The 17254-nt window shown below is 47.3% G+C and overlaps 1 protein-coding gene across 1 annotated transcript in view; it reads right to left on the bottom strand.

Annotated features, from left to right (window-relative positions):
- Positions 1 to 7781, bottom strand: part of LOC137380294 (zinc finger protein ZXDC-like) — a 30845-nt gene extending 23064 nt beyond the window's left edge. The window contains exons 1-5 of the mRNA XM_068052196.1: positions 6347 to 7781; positions 3537 to 3689; positions 2939 to 3017; positions 2135 to 2265; positions 68 to 238 (exon numbers count right to left, since the gene is read on the bottom strand). Coding sequence (XP_067908297.1) covers positions 68 to 238; positions 2135 to 2265; positions 2939 to 3017; positions 3537 to 3689; positions 6347 to 7712 — 1900 coding nt within the window. The 5' untranslated portion in view covers positions 7713 to 7781. The remainder of the gene's footprint in view (positions 1 to 67; positions 239 to 2134; positions 2266 to 2938; positions 3018 to 3536; positions 3690 to 6346) is intronic.
- Positions 7782 to 17254: the final 9473 nt, after the last annotated feature.

The raw sequence follows: 17254 nt of genomic DNA, 5'->3' as shown, positions 1-17254 counted from the left end.
AGTCGTCTCGGCCACAAAATATTACCACAGTTAAAAGTAGAGGTTTAGCGCGTCGAGGTGACCATACCAGGGCTGATATTGTGCTGCTTCATCATGTGGGTCTTGATGCTGTGCTTAGAGTTGAAGAGCTTGCTGCAGTTGGAGAGAGGGCAGCGTGTTTTCACCTTGTCCGCATCTTCTAGGTGTTTCTTGGAGTGGATGTACAGGCTGCTACGTGCTGAGAATCGAGCTTCACAACCTGAGCACACAGGAAAAATGCATTATGTAAAACCATTTACTTCCAGAAAAATGCCCCATACCTCCAATTCCTTAATCTGAACAAATAAAAATGCATAGAATTTACAACACAGAAACAGGCCATTCAGCCCCACTGGTCCATGCTGCTGTTAATGCTCCAAATGAGCCTCCTCCCAGCCTTACTTCATCTCCCTCCAATCCTTTCTCCCTCATACTTATCCAGTTTCCCCTGAAATGTATCTATACTATTCGCCTCAACCACTCTTTGTGGCAGCAAGCTTCACATTCTCACCACTCTCTGGGTAAAGACATTTCTCCTGAATTCCCCATTGGATTCATTAGTGACTATCTGATATTTGAGACGTCGCTCTTGGCTTTTAACAGCCAAGAGCAACGTCGCAATTCATTCCATCTTCGCTGCCTCCGGAGAATCCTTGGCATCAGGTGGCGGGACCGTATCCCCAGCGCAGAAGTCCTCGAGGCGGCCAACATCCCCAGCATATACACACTACTGAGCCAGCGGCGCTTGAGATGGCTTGGCCATGTGAGCCGCATGGAAGATGGCAGGATCCCCAAAGACACAATGTACAGCGAGCTTGCCACTGGTATCAGACCCACCAGCCATCCATGCCTCCGCTTTAAAGACATCTGCAAACGCGACATGAAGTCCTGTGACATTGATCACAAGTTGTGGGTGTCAGTTGCCAGCAATCGCCAGAGCTGGCGGGCAGCCATAAAGGCGGGGCTAAAGTGTGGCGAGTCGAAGAGACTTAGCAGTCGGCAGAAAAAAAAACAGAAGCGCAAAGGGAGAGCCAACTGTGTAACAGCCCCGACAAACAATTTTTTCTGCAGCACCTGTGGAAGAGTCTGTCACTCTAATATTGGCCTTTATAGCCACTCCAGGCGCTGCTCCACAAACCACTGACCATCTCCAGGCGCTTACCCATTGTCTCTCGAGACAAGGAGGCCAAAGAAGAAGATCTGATATTTATGCTCTCACCTCCTCCTACCTTCCCCTCCCGCCCACAAAAAGAATTGGAAACATCTTCACTATGTTGACCCTAACAAACCCTCTCATAATTTTAAAAACATCTCAGTCCTCCCTTCAGCCTTCCTGCTTCTGGAATAAAGAGCCCCAGCCTGTTCAATTTTTCCCAATTGGAATAACCTCTCAGTGCTGATATCTTTGTAAATCTTCTCTCCAGTGTTTCTATAAGACTTTTGCAATTTGACTCAAGTGATTCGTTTTTACAAAAATGTTAATTCTAAAATACTTTGATCGAAGAGAAGGGGACATTACTGTACCACCAATGTGTTGTGCTATAATGTGTGACCCAACTCAATTGATACAGCTGGGGAATAGCAGAGAATGACCTGTATCTATATGGCACCTTAACAAGTGCCAGCATCTCACATACAATCAGTTACTTTGAAGTCCAGTCACTCATATGTAGGCCGTAGGCCAACATGCAAGACATTAGGAGTCAGCTGTGGATCAGTAGACAGCACTCTCACCCCAGTCAGAAGATTGTGAGTTCAAGTCCCACGCCAGAGACTACAGCCCATAACCTACAGAGGAAGCGCTGCACTGTTGGAGGTGGCATCGTTTGGACGAGATTTTAAATCGAGGCCCTGTCTGCCCTCAGGCAAATGTAAAAGATTCCACAGAACACGGAGCAGAGTTCTCCCCAGTGTCCTGGCCAATATATATTTCAACAACTGCACCCATCCCAAGTGGAATGAATTCCATCACACAACTGTTTAAAGTCTCGCCTCTATACTCATATGACTGGTGGAATTTTATCTCTGATCTACAGAGTACTTAATTGCTCTTCCAATTTCAAGGAACTTTGACAAAGTATGGCTCCTGTACTCACACAGCATAGCTCAGACGTACCTTCAACAGGACAAACAAATGGCCTGGTGCCAAGGTGAGTGATGCTGTGCCCTTTCAGGTGCTCTGCCCTGGTGAACGATTTTCCACAGCCATCCACAGGACAGACGAACCTCCTGTCATCTTCATGGGTCCTGGAGACAGAAACAAACTTTAGAGCTCGGCGTGTTGTGACTTCAGGCTGTGAAAGGACTGCATTAGAAACTTGGTGCAAGTTATTTTCAGACCTAAGTGAAATACTAAAGGTCACAGACAAGGAAAGCACTAAGACTGTAAAGGGTAAAAAAAGAGAAGATGGGAAATATCGACAGTGACTAGCCAGCACCAGGCTAGTTTCAGAAACATGAGCCATTCAGCCCACAAGCCTGTTCCGCCATTCATTACATCATGGTTGAGCTGAATAACATTCTAAAATGTTTTAAACTTTAAGAGAAAGTGAAGACTGAGGGAGGTGAGGAGTTTCACAATTTCAAGATCCTGGGAATGAAATAAGAGATTTAAAGCATACAAATAGGGCCATTTGGCCCATCATGTGTCAGCTGTGGCTCAATGGGTAGCACTATTTTGAAGAGCAGGGGAGTTCTCCCAGATGTCCTGGCCAACATTACTAAAAGCAGTTATCTGGTCATTATCACATTGCTGTTTATGGGCTCTTGCTATGTGCAAATTGGCTGCTGTGTTTCCTACATTACAACAGTGACTACACTATATTAAATTTTAATTGATAAAGTTCAGCTTCTCACACCCATCCTGATGTAAACGTGTATAAACCCTATGAAAACTAACACTGATTTTTGGCTTTTTTACCTTTTGTGTCGTAGTAATTTTGACATGCAGGTGAATGACCAGCCACAGCCATTGAAGTCACATATAAAGGGCCTTTCACCTGCACAAGAAAGATTGTCCTTTTAAAAATCTGCGGTGACATTTATTCCAGTTGAACTAAGAATTTTTACGTCATTCAAACCAAACTAAAACATTAACACCCAGTGGAGATGATATGACGCTGGGAAATCATTCTCAAAGCTCTAAATGCATCAAACCCATAACATTTAGGAATTGTATGCATTTTTATCTGTCAGTGAATACAGCACAGTCTGCAGTAGAGTAACAGGAGCACCCACCAGGCTGCAGCAGGAAAAGGCCATTCAAATTTAAGGAAAGTGTAAAAGCGATGGTAGTGTCCACGCAAGGGAGCGAGTTCCAGTGCTTTCAGTTACCGAAAGCAAGTTACTTTGACAGGAAACAGGGACTCCACTACAAACATCGATACTTACAGCTGAACAGCCAGTTTTAAACATTCCTATCATCAACAGTTACCCAGAGTGTAATCCTTTTAGCTTTGGTGAGGTGTGAAATGAAAAGTTATAGCTGAATGAGACTGCTTCACTAGTTATCACCATACCCGTGTGGCTTCTCAGGTGAATCTTCAGGCGGCATGCTTTGTCGTAACGTTTATCGCAACCTGGGAAAGAACAAGTGAAGTGTTCCTGATCTCGAAAGTGGGAACGGTTGTGAGAGCCAAGGGCACTGATGGTAATGAACGTCTTTTCGCAACCTGCAACAGAGAAGGAGCTTTACCAACTTTAAAATAAAGCACACGTGCCATTTCTTCCACCCCAACCGAGCTGTAGGTCTACATTTATAATACAATACATCAAACAAAAAAACATCCATTTAAAGTTCTCAGTCAAACTGTGCCCAAAGAACTGCAATAAAATTCTTCACACATGCATCTGCATGGAATCTCCCATAGCACCGTCCATGGGTAGCCTTGTGTCTGGAGCAGGATAGTGATGCTCGTCTCTTCTCTTCCTTTAGAACGCTCCTTAAACCCTATCACTTCAAACAAACTTTTGGTCACTTGCCTTAATATTCCTTTACATGGTTCAGTGCCAAATTCATGCTTCCGTGGAGCGTCATCGGACAATTATCATGTTAAAGGCCTTAGATATAAACATGGTATTTGTTGCAAAACTAGCCTTTTAAGCAAGCCTACTACTCGCTTAGCATCATTCACAGATACAAACATACAAAACAGAAGCAGGAGTAGACCACCCGGCCCCTTCAGCCTGCTCCCCCATTCAATAAGATCATGGCCGATCTGATTGTAACCTCAACTCCACATTCCCGCCTACCCACAATAACCTTTCACCCCCTTGCTTATCAAGAATCTATCTACTTCTGCCTTAAAAAGATTCAAATATTCCTTTTGAGGAAGAGAGAGTTCCAAAGACTCACGACCGTCAGAGAAAAACATTTCTCCTCATCTCAGTCTTAAATGGGTGACCCTTTATTTTTAAACAGTGACCCCTAGTTCTAGATTCTCCCACAAGGGGAAACATCCTTTCCACATCCACCTTGGCAAGGCCCCTCAGGATCTTATATGTTTCAATCACTTACTCTTCTAAACTCTAGTGGATACAAGCCTAGCCTGTCCAATCTTTCCTCATAAGACAGCCCACCCATTCCAGGTATTAGTCTAGTAAACCTTCTCTGACCTGCTTCCAACACATTTACATCCTTCCTTAAATGAGGAGGCCAATACTGTACACAGTATTCCAGATGTGGTCTCACCAATGCCCTGTATAACGTAAGCATAACCTCCTTACTTTTGTATTTAATTCCCCTCGCAATAAACGATAACATTCTATTAGCATTCCTAATTACTTTCTGTACCTGCTTTTGCGATTCACGCACTAGGACACCCAGATCCCTCTGCATTTCAGAACTCTGCAATCTCTCACCATTTAAATAATATACTTCTTTTTTACTCTTCCTGCCAAAATGGACAATTTCTCATTTTCCCACATTACACTCCATTTGCCAGATCTTTGCCCACTCACTTAACCTATCTATACCCCTTTGTAGACCCCTTATGTCCTCTTCACAACTTACTTTCCTACCTATCTTTGTGTCATCAGCAAATTTAGCAACCATACCTTTGGTCCCTTCATCCAAGTAATTTATATAAATTGTAAAAGGTTGAGGACCCAGCACTGATCCCTGCAGCACACCACTCGTTACATCTTCCCAACCAGAAAAAGACCCATTTATGCCTACTCTCCGATTTCTGTTAGCTAGTCAATCTTCTAACCATGCCAATATGTTACCCTCTACACCATGAACTGAATGGCCTCCTCCTGTAATAAAAACGGAAAATGTTGGAAAACACTCAACAGGTCAAGCAGCACCTGCAAAGAGAGAAATGGAATTAATGTTTCAGTTCGATGACTTTTTGCTGTGATGAAAGGCCATCAACCTGAAACGTTAACTCTGTTTCTGTCTCCACAGATGCTACCTGAGCTGCCGAAGTGTTTCCAGCATTCACAGTATTTTTGCTTTCGGCCCCTTCCTGTGATCTATGATCCTACTGCTATATAGCTTGTGCAGCACAGCTGCAGGCCATTCCATCCAGCTGGTCCATGCTGGTATCTAGCTACGCATCTTCCCACCTCTCTGGCGTAACCTTCCTCATGTGTTTAGGCTAGCTTCCACTTAAATACATCTGTGCTATTCATCGCAACCACTTTCACTTCTTGAATGGTAGAGCCAAATGGCCTACTCCAGCTCGTTTTTCTTATGTTCTATCATTGCAGCAACTTCTACCCCCTTGTGTTCTCAATCATTTTCTGTAGCGGTTTGTGGCATTTCCATGATCATTGTACATTGATGCCCAGGTCTCTTTGGGCATCCACTGTTTCTAGCTTTTTACCATTGAGAAAGTTCCCTGTTCTATCTTTTTTAGGCCCATAGTGGATGACCTCACATTTGCCTACAATGAAATCCATTTTCCACAGTTATGCCCATTAAATTAATCTATTAATATCTCTTGTAATGTAATGCTTCCATCTCCACTGCATATGACGTTCCTATTTTTGTGTAAACGGCATTTGGACATATAGCTTTCTAAATCATCAGCCAAGTTGTTAACAAGTCCTGTGAATAGTTAAGGACCCAACACAGATCCTTGAGGGACACCACTAGTCATATTCTGTCAATTAGAGAATCCGCTCATTAATCCTACTCTGTCGCCTGTTCCACAGCCAACTTCCTAACCAGGTCAATAATTTGCCTTCAATTCCATGGGCTTTAACTTTAGCAGTCTCTTATGAGGTACTTTCTTAAATGCCTCCTGGAAGTAACGCTACTCTCTTGTCACTTGGATGCCCACCATGTCTCTTTGGGCTGCCACATAATTTCACTCCTGCTTACCCGGGACGTCGCATTTGAACGGTCGCTGGGGCTCGAAGTGGCTGCGCCGATGGCCGCTGAGCTTGAGGGCAGTGGCAAAGGGTTGTGAGCAGACCTCGCAGACGAAGGCCAGCTCCTGGACATGGGCCTTCATGTGGGCCTTGAGGTTGTAGACGGTGGTGAAACGCTTGCCGCAGCGCTCGGCCTGGCAGCCGAAGGGCCTCAGTTTGCCATGAGAGTGCAGGTGGCGCTTGAGTTTGTAGGAGGTGGTGAAGGCCCACTCGCAGCCGGGCATGGTGCAGCGGAAAGGCCGCGGGCTGTGGGACAACAGGTGCAACTTCAGCCGGTGCTTTTTGTCGAAGGTCTCCTGGCAGTTGTGCTCAGGGCAGTGGTAGAGGGGGCCCGTGGCCTTACTGCGGCCCAGCCCCAGACCCTCAGACAACTTCATCAACACATCCCCGCTCTCCGTTAGGATGAGGTCCCCGTAAGAGACGCCGGCCGCCGGCCCGGTCCCGCACTCGAGTCCCAGGCTGCCGGCATCCTCTAGGCCCGGCTGCTCGGGCTGGAGAAGCCGGTCGCTAGTCTCCGCCGACGGGCCGCCCTCACTGTCGGTGTAGGCCACAGCCTGGGGGTGGGGGTGGAGTTGGGTCTGGGCCGGTTCCGGCTCCTCCCCGGCCGGGCCTCCCACTGGCTCCCCGGCCTCGCCTTCCCCCGGGGCCGCCAGGATCAAGACCCCGTTCTCGATGCGGACGATGAGGTTGCGGTTGTTGATGGTGATGGTGCCGGACAGGTCGCCAGGTGAGGCCGAGGCTCCGTCCCCGGGGAGGCCCGGCAGGTTCTCCACGTTGCTGAGGCCGGCGGGCGGCTCTAGCAGGAGCCCCGGGCCCTCTGGAGGGAGAGGCGGGGGCGGCTCGGCCTCCAATAGCAGCCGACTCTCCTCGCTCGGCGGGCAGCCCGCAGGGGCTACTCGAGGCCGCGGCTCGGGGCCTTTGCTGCCTGAGCCCTCCCGCCGGCCGGGCTCCAGAGCCGGGTCTGGATTTATCCCGTGTCCGGCTCCGGCCTCGCCCTCCCGGCCAAACTCCAACTCCGCCTCTCCCGCCAGGTTAAAGACGACGAAAATCTCGGGCTCCCGCGCCGCGCTGCCGCCGCCCGGCCCGGGCCGACACTGCGGGGCCTGGTCCAGGAAGACCGAGTACTGGGCGCTCAGCCCGCCTGCAGCCTCCGCGCCCTCCACCTCCCGCTCGGGGCCTGCCCCTGGCTCCGGGACCCGGCTGCCGGCCTCCTTCGGCCCCGTCGCTCCATGTAGCTGTGTGCGCGGGAGCTGCCGGTACTCCAGCCCCGGGCTCAGGCTCGGGCCCGAAGCCGGGCCCAGCCCCTGCTGCTCCATCCCCGGTATCCCCGCAGCTCGGATCAGGCGGGAAGCGGCTCCCAGTGCGGGGGCGGCAGGTAAATCCCGGAGTGGATCAGAGGCCGTTCGGAGCGGATCGGATCTGGGCGATGGCAAAGCCCGGGGCGGATCGGAGCCGGAGCGATGGCAAAGCCCGGGGCAGATTGAAGCTGGGCCTGAGCCAGGCAATGGCAAAACATGGAGGGGATTGCAGGATCAGAGAAAAAGGCCGAAAAGCTGGAAATCTGAACTAAAACATAAAATGCTGGATATACTCAAGCACCATCTGTGGAGAGAGAAACAGAATTAACATTTCAGGTGATGACCCCTTGTCAGATCTGGGGAAAGTAGGCTCACATTTACTACAAACCCACTGACTCCCACAGCTCCACTACACCTCCTCACATCCTGCTTCTTGCAATGACTCCGTTCCATTCTCCCAGTTTCTGCTCTGACTATGCAACTTTCCACACTAGCTCTTCAGATAGGTCTTCCTTTTTCCTCTTAAAACGATTCCCCTCCCTCTGTGGTTGACAGGACCCTCAACCGTGTCCGTTCTATTTCACACATTTCTGCTTTCACTCCTTTCTCTCCCTCCCAGAACCATGACACGATTCCCCTTGCTCTCACTTGCCCCCAAACCAAACTCCATATTCAACAGATCAGCATCTGACATTTCAGCCACCTCCAGCATGATGCCACCAAACATGTCTTCCCTTTCAGCATTCCAAAGAGATCATTCCCTATGCAACACTCTGGTCCACTCCTCAGTCACCCACAACACCCCCATCACCTTTCCATGCAAGTGCAGGAGATGCAACACCTGCCCTTTTACCTTCTCTCCTTCCAAATGAAAGAAGGATTTACATGTACTGCTTTCAATCTAGTATACTGTATTCACTGCTCACAAGGCTGTCTGTACACTGGCGAGACCAAATACAGATTGAGTGACCACTTTGTGGAACACCTCCGTTCAGTCTGCAAGTGTGTGTGTTTTTTTTTTAAAAGAGAGGTGGTGTAGTGATGATGTCACTAGACTAGTCATCCAGAGCCCAGGCTAATGCTCTGGGGACACAGGTTCGAATCCCATCATGGCAGGTGGTAGAATTTGAATTCAATTAGTAAATCAGGAATTAAAAAGCTAGTCTCGTGTTGATCATGAAACCATTGTTGATTGTTGTAAAAACCCATCCGGTTCACTAATGTCCTTTCGTGAAGGAAATCTGCTGTCCTCACCTGGTCTGGTCTACATGTGACTCCAAACCCACAGCAATGTGGTGGACTCTGAATGCCCTCTGAAATGGCCCAGCAAGACACTCAGTTGTAACAAACCACTACAAAAGTCTAAGAAAAGGAATGACTACCCAGCATCAACATTGGTACTGGAAATGACAACAGCAAACTGAGCCCTGTAGACCCTGCAAAGTCCTCCTGACTGGCATCTGCAGGCTTGTGCCAAAATTGGGAGAACTGTTCTACAGAATAGTCGAGCAACAGCCTGACAGTCATACTCACCGAATCATACCTTGCAGACAATGTCCCAGACACCACCATCCTTGGTGATGTCCTGTCCCACTGGCAGGACAGACCCAGCAGAGGTGGCTGCACAGTGATATAGAGTCAGGAGAGAGTCCCATCTTCACACTGAGGGTGTCCATCACAGTGTTGTGTGGCATTTATTTATTTATTTTTATTTATAGATACAGCACTGAAACAGGCCCTTCGGCCCACCGAGTCAGTGCCGACCAACAACCACCCATTTATACTAACCCTACAGTAATCCCATATTCCCTACCTACACTAGGGGCAATTTACAATGGCCAATTTACCTGTCACCAGCAAGTCTTTGGCGGTGGGAGGAAACCGGAGCACCCGGCGAAAACCCACACGGTCACAGGGAGAACTTGCAAACTCCGCACAGGCAGTACCCAGAATTGAACCCGGGTCCCTGGAGCTGTGAGGCTGCGGTGCTAACCACTGTGCCGCCCCTTTACCACCATGCTAAATGGGATAGATTTCAAACAGATCTGGCAGCTCAAAACTGGGCATCCATGAGGCGCTGCGGGCCATCAGCAGCAGTAGAATTGTACTCGACAGCAATCTATAACCATATGGCCCAGCATATCCCCCACTGTACCATTATCAGGCCAGGAGACCAACCCTAGCTCAAATGAAGAGTGCAGGAGGGCATGTCAGGAGCAGTACCAGGCATACCTAAAAGTGAAGTGTCAGCCTGGTGAAACAACACAGGACTACTTGCATACCAAACAGCGTAAGCAGCATGCAATAGACAGAGCTAAGTGGACCCACAACCAATGGATCAGATTTAAGCTCTGCAGTCCTGCCACATCCAGTCATGAATGGTGGTGGACAGTTAAACTAACTGACAGGAGGAGCAGACTCCACAAATATCCCCATCCTCAATGATGGGGGAGCCCAGCATATAAGTGCAAAAGATAAGGTTGAAGTATTTGCATCCATCTTCAGCCAGAATTGCCGAGTAGATGATCCATCTCAGCCTCCTCGAGGTCCCCAGCATCACAGATACCAGTCTTCAACCAATCCGATTCACTCCACATGATATCAAGAAACTACTGAAGGCATTTAATATAGAAAAGGCTATGGGCCTGGACCACATTCCAGCAATAGTACTGAAGACCTGTGCTCCAGAACATGCCGCTCCTCTACCCAAGCTGTTCCAGTACAGCTACAACATCGGCATCTACCTGACAATGTGGAAAATTGCCCAGGTATGTCCTGTGCACAAAAAAAAACAGGACAAATCCGACCCAGCCAATTACTGGACTATCAGTCTATTCTCAATCACTAGCAAAGTGATGGAAGGGGTTGTCGACAGTGCTATCAAGCGTCACTTGCTCAGCAATAACTTGTTCACTGACACTCAGTTTGGGTTCCGCCAGGGCCGCTCAGCTCCAGACCTCATTACAGCCTTGGTCCAAACAAAGAGAAAGAGGTGAATTCCAGAGAGTGACATCAGGGCAGTATTTGACCCAGTATGGCATCAAGGAGCCCGAACAAAACTGGAGTCAATGGGAATCGGGGGAAACTCCCTGCTAGTTGGAGTCATACCTAGCACAAAGTAAGATGGTTGTGGTGGTTGGAGGTCAATCATCTCAGTCCCAGGACATCACTGCAGGAGTTCCTCAGGGTAGTGTCCTAGGCCCAACCATCTTCAGCTGCTTCATCAATGACCTTCTCTCCATCATAAGGGGGGATGTTTGCTGATGATTGCACAATGTTCAGCACCATTCATTTTGGGGCGGCACAGTGGTTAGCACCGCAGCCTCACAGCTCCAGGGACCCGGGTTCGATTCTGGGTATTGCCTGTGCGGAGTTTGCAAGTTCTCCATGTGCCTGTGTGGGTTTTCGCCGGGTGCTCTGGTTTCCTCCCACAGCCAAAGACTTGCAGGAGATAGGTAAATTGGCCATTGTAAATTGCCCCTAGTGTAGGTAGGTGTTCGGGAATATGGGAGCACTGTAGGGCTAGAAGAATGGGTGGTTGTTCGTCGGCACCGACTCGGTGGGCCGAAGGCCCTGTTTCAGTGCTGGATCTCTAAAAATAAATAAAATTCACAACCCCTCAGATACTGAAGCAGCCCATGTCCAGATGCAGCAAGACCTGGACAATACCCAGGCTTGGGCTGATTAGTGGCAAGTAACATTCATGCCACACAAGTGGCAGGCAATGACCATCTCAAACAAGAGAGAATGTAACCATATCCACTTGACGTTCAATGGCATTACCATCACTGAATCCCCCACCAACATCCTGGGGGTTACCATTGACCAGAAACTGAACTGGACCAGTCACATCAATGCTGTGGCTACAAGAACAGGTCAGAAGCTAGGAATCCTGAGGCGAGTAACTCACCTCCTGACTCCCCAATGCCTGTCCACCATCTATAAAGGCACAAGTCAGGAGTGTGATGGAATACTCTCCACTTGCCTGGATGGGTGCAGCTCCAACAACACTCAAGAAGCTCGACACCATCTAGGACAAAGCAGCCCACTTGTTTGGCACCCCATCTACAAACATTCATTCCCTCCACCACCGACACACAATGGCAGCAGTGTGTACCATCTACAAGATGCACTGCAGCAACGCACCAAGGCTCATTCGACAGCACCTTCCAAACCCATGATCTTTACCACCTAGAAGGACAAGGGCAGCAGATGCATGGGATCACCACCACCTGCAATTTCCCCTCCAAGTCACACACCATCCTGACTTGGAACCATATCGCCGTTCCTTCACTGTCACTGGGCCAAAATCCTGGAACTCCCTTCCTAACAGCACTGTGGGTGCATCTACATCCCAAGGATTGCAGCAGTTCTCGGCGGCAGCTCCTCACCAACTTTCCAAGGGCAATTAGGGATGGGCAATAAACACTAGCCACATCCCCTGAATGAATAAAAAAATAAAAGCGCGCGCTTCCGATCACCTGTCATTTTAATTCTCCACCTTACTCTCTACACTCATACTCTTTCCTTAGCCTACTGCAGTGTTCCGATGAAGCTCAACACAAGTTTGAGGAACAGCACCTCATAGGAGGCTGCCATTTGCCCCCTCGAGGATGCTTCACCATTCAGCTAGACTGTGGCTGATCTACCACAATGCCATTTTCCCATACTATTCCCATATCCCTGGATATCCTTAATATCTAGAAATCTATCGATCTCAGTCTTGAACATACTCAATGACTGAGCCTCTTCTACTCTCTGGGGTAGAGAATTCCAAAGATTCACAATCCTGCCCCTTATCCTGAAACAGTGTCCCCTGGTTTGAGACACCCCCAGCCAGGGGAAACATTCTTCCTGCTTCTACCCTGTCACACCCTGTAAGAATTGTACATGTTTCAATGAGATCACCTCATTATTCTAAACTCTAGAGAATACAGGCCCAGTCCCCTCATTGGACAATCCCACCATCCCAGGGATCAGTCTGGTGACCCTCCATTGCACACCCTCAATGGCAAGTATATCCTTCCTTAGGCATGGAGACCAAAACTGTACACAACACTCCAGGTGTGGTCTCACCAAGGTTCTGTGCAATTGCAGTAAGACATCTTTACTCATGTACTCAAATCCCCTTGCAATGAAGGCCAACATACCATTTCCCTTCCTAATTGCTTGCTGCACCTGCATGTTAGCTTTCAGTGACTTATGAACAAGGACACCCAGGTCCCTTTGGTCATCAACACTTCCCAACCTCTCACCATTTAAGAAATACTCTGCATTTCTGTTTTTTTCTACCAAAGTGGATAACATCATTTTTCCACATTATATTCCTTAGCCTGTCTAAATCCCCTTGAAGCCTCCTTGCATCCTCCTCATGACTCACATTCCCACCTAGTTTTGTGTTATAGCAAACTTGGAAATATTACATTTGGTCCCCACATCCAAATCGTTGATATAGATTGTGATTAGCTGTGGCCCCAGCACCGATCCTTGTGGTACCCCACTAGTCACAGCCGGTCAACCTCCGAATGACCCATTTATTCCTACTGTTTTCTGTCCATTAACCAATTCTCAATCCATGCCAGTATATTCCCCCTAATCCCATGTGCTCTAATTTTGCACACTTACCTCCTGTGTGGGATCTTGTTGAAAGCTTTCTGAAAATGCAAATAACCACATCCAATGGTTTCCCACTTATCTATTCTGCCAGTTACATACTTACTCAAAAAAAAAAAAAAAACTTGATTAGGTACTTTCCAGCCTTTTGGACTGAACATTGAGTTCACTAATTTCAGACTATAATCTCTGTTCCCACCACAACCATTTTATTTCCTTTTCTTTGCATGTTTTGGTCTTAATCTAGTTTTTGCTTTTAGACGGCAGCTGTTCTTCACTGCCATTCACACCTCCTCCAGATATCTTTTATTTCTTCACTTGTCCCATTATTTACTCACTTTAGCTCTTGCAAAGCAACTCTTTTCTCATTTAATATTTCCCGTTTTCTGCCCAATCACAGACCTTCCCTTTTGTTTTTTCCACCCTCTCCCATTTCACCTACTTAAAACCCATTACATTTCCAGCTTTTCCCAGTTCTGATGAAAGGTCACTGACCCGAAACATTAACTCTTCCTCTCTCCACAGATGCTGCCAGACCTGAATATTTCCAGCACTCTGTTTTTAATGTCAAAAAAAAACTTAAATTTCCATAGCATCTTTCACAACCTCAGGACATGCCAAAGCACTTTCAACCAATGAAGTACTTTTGAAGCACAGTAACTGTTGTAATGTCAGAAACACAGCAGCCAATTGTGCACAGCACGCTCCCACAAACAGCAACGTGATAATGACCTGATAATGTTTGAGATATTAATTGAGGGATAAATATTGGCCAGGACATTGCAGATAACTCTCCTGCTCTTCTTCAGGATAGCAGCCTGGGATTTTTTACATCCACCCAAGAGCAGATGGGTCCTTGGGTTTAACGTCTCAAAGACAGATCCTCTGACAGTGCAGCACTCCCTCGGTACGGCACTAGAGCGTCAGCTTTGATTTTTGGGCTCACATCCTGGAGTGACTGGAACCCACAAATTTCTGAGTCACAGTGTTACCAACTGAGCCACAGCTGACAGCATTTCACACCCTCCATAGCATCGCGTCACACAGCATAGGAGGTGGTCATTCAGCCTCTGCTGGCTCCTCCAAAAAGAAATTAGAACACAATACTGGAAATACTCAGCAGGTCAGGCAGCATCTGTGGTGAGAGAAACAGAGTTAACGTTTCAGGTCAGTGACCTTTTCATCAGAGCAACATTTGAAAGCGTTCTCCAATTAGTCCCTTTCCTTGAAAATCTCCCCCACCAACAATAACTTGCATTTAGATAACAGTTTTAGTGTTCTAAAGGAGCATTAAAAGATAAATTTGACATTGAGCTACATAAGGTGATATTAGGACAGGTGCCCAAAAACATAGGCAGGCAGACACAGGTTTAGGGATGTAATTCCAGAACTTAGGGCCTAGTCACAGCCACCAGAGGTGGTGCAAATAGAATTGGGGATGGGCAAGAGGTCAAAATTAGGTGAGTGTAAATACCTCCTTCAACTATTTATCTAATTCTCTTTTGTAAGAGATTGAATCTGCTTCCACCAATTTAGGAATAGGAGGTCATTCAGTCCCTTGAACATGTTCCACTATTCAATTAGATCAGGACAGCCCCTCCCTCCATACCTCAATTCCATTTTACATAGAATGCAAAACACTGAAACAGACAATTCAACCAACAGATTTATGTTGGTGTTTATGCTCCACACAAGCCTCCTCTCACACTACTTCATCTCACCCCATCAGCAGATCCTTCTTTCTCCCTCGTGTTGATCCAGCTTCCCCTTAAATACATCTAAACTACTCACTTCAACCACTCCCTGTGGTAGAGAGTTCCACATTCTCCCCACTCTCGAATTCCTTATTGGATTTCCTCACCTTGGCTTCATATTCCCACACCCTCACACAGTAAATAAAAAAAATAAAAGTCTCTTTTGAAATTTTCAATTGACCTCTAGTCTCAACAGCTTTTTGGGGGAAGAGAGTTCCAGATTTCCACTCCCCTTTGTGTGAAGAAGTGCTTCCTAACATCACCCCTGAAAAAGTTGGCTCAAATTTTAAGGTTCTGGACTCTCTCCCAGAGGCAATCATTTCTCTTTATCTATCCTATCAACTCCTTTAAATATCAAACACCTCAATTAGATCATCCCTTAATCTCAACTCAGGAGAATACAAGCCCAGTCCATCCAACCTAGTCTCATAAATGTAACTCTTTCAGACCCAGTATCATTCTGGTGAATCTGCACTGCACCCTCTCCAAGGCCAGTATATCCTACCTGAGGTGCAGTGCCCAGAACTGAACAATTACTCCAGATAGGTCTAACCAGAGCTTTATTTGACTGTAGCTTAACTTCTACCTCTTCATATTCCAGCCACCTTGAGATAAAAGCCAACATTCCACTATTTTCATTATATATACACCTGTGCACTAGTTGTCAGTGATTTCTGCATTGAGATTTCAAAATTCCTCTCAGTTTCCAGCTTTTCACTATTTAAAAATACTCTGATCTATCTTTCTTTGATCCAAAGTGGATGAGAACTGGCCCAGGGGCTAAATTGTGGATAGGAGTTATCCTAATTGACAATTAAAAAGTTAATTATGAACAACAAGAGGAAAACATGGAATGATTTCAGTATCAGGCAGTCAGGATGGGAACAGCTGGGGTAAGGGGTTTAATTGTAGACAGTGAAGGGAGAACATGGACTGGATTTTACTATCTGCAGTAGATCAGGAGCAGAACCACTGGGAGAGGGTGAGGGGAGGCGGAGGGTGAGGGGAGGGGTTACTAGCAGACTACAAAGCCTGACGCTGCATTTGGATATCTGAGGATTGGGTGCAGAATATCTGGGAGAGTTGAGGAAACTCAACGAGTGAAGGATATGAGCTTAATCTTCCTAACTGCAAATTGCAATCAGTGGAGGGGGGAGACGGTGGGGGAGCCGGTTGGGGAGATGGTGGCTGGAGGGGGGGGAGACAGTTGGATAGACGGTGCGTGGGGGTGGAGATGGTGGGCTGGGGGGAGTCCTAACACAGGGCAGCAACGAAAACTTGCAGTGGGTTTCTAGATCACAATCTGGTCATTATTAGGTTGCAGTTTTGGGATCTTGCTGTGCACATATTGGCTGCCACGTTTCCTACATTATAAGAGTGACTACATTTTATAAAAATACTTCATCGGCTGGGACATCCTGAGGTTATGACAGGTGTTAAATTTGCATGTTCTTTCCTTCTACCTCCCTCAGTACTGTGTTGCCGACCGTGTGCCGCTCCCTCAGTACTGTCCCTCTGACTGAAAACTAGGAGGGAATGTAAGTTGTGAGGAGGCTGCAAGAGGATTCGGACAGGCTAAGTGAATGGGCAAGAACATGGCAGATGGAATATAATGTGAATAAGTGTGAAGTGACCCACTTTGGTAGAAAAAAAACTGAAAGACAGAGTATTTCTTAAATGGTGAGAGGTTGGGAAGTGTTGATGTCCAAAGGGACCTGGGTGTCCTTGTTCAAGCTAGTATGCAAGTGTAGCAAGCAATTAAGAAGGCAAATGGTATGTTGGCCTTCATTGCAAGGGGATTTGCCCCTCCGAAGGGGTCAATGCTTCCTCAGTACTGCCCCTCCGACAGTGCAGCACTTGCTCAGTACTGACCCTCCAACAGTGCAGCACTCACTCAGTACTGACCCTCCAACAGTGCAGCACTTGCTCAGTACTGCCCCTCCAACAGTGCAGTGCTTCCTCAGTACTGACCCTCCAACAGTGCAGCACTTGCTCAGTACTGCCCCTCCAACAGTGCAGTGCTTCCTCAGTACTGCACTGGGGGATAAGCCTGGATTTTGTGTACAAGTCTCCAGTGCTTTTAATGAGGTAAAATATCCCAAGGCAGTTCACAAGAGTGTTTGTGATCAAAATTTTGACTCCAACCACATGAGATATTAACCAAAAGCTCAGTCAAAGAGGCAGTTTTTAAGG

This window comes from Heterodontus francisci, chromosome 19, assembly GCF_036365525.1.
Source record: "Heterodontus francisci isolate sHetFra1 chromosome 19, sHetFra1.hap1, whole genome shotgun sequence".
In the NCBI taxonomy this organism is placed as follows: domain Eukaryota; kingdom Metazoa; phylum Chordata; class Chondrichthyes; order Heterodontiformes; family Heterodontidae; genus Heterodontus; species Heterodontus francisci.
Note: the sequence above shows the minus strand (reverse complement) of the source record. Positions and strands in the feature narration are given on the sequence as shown.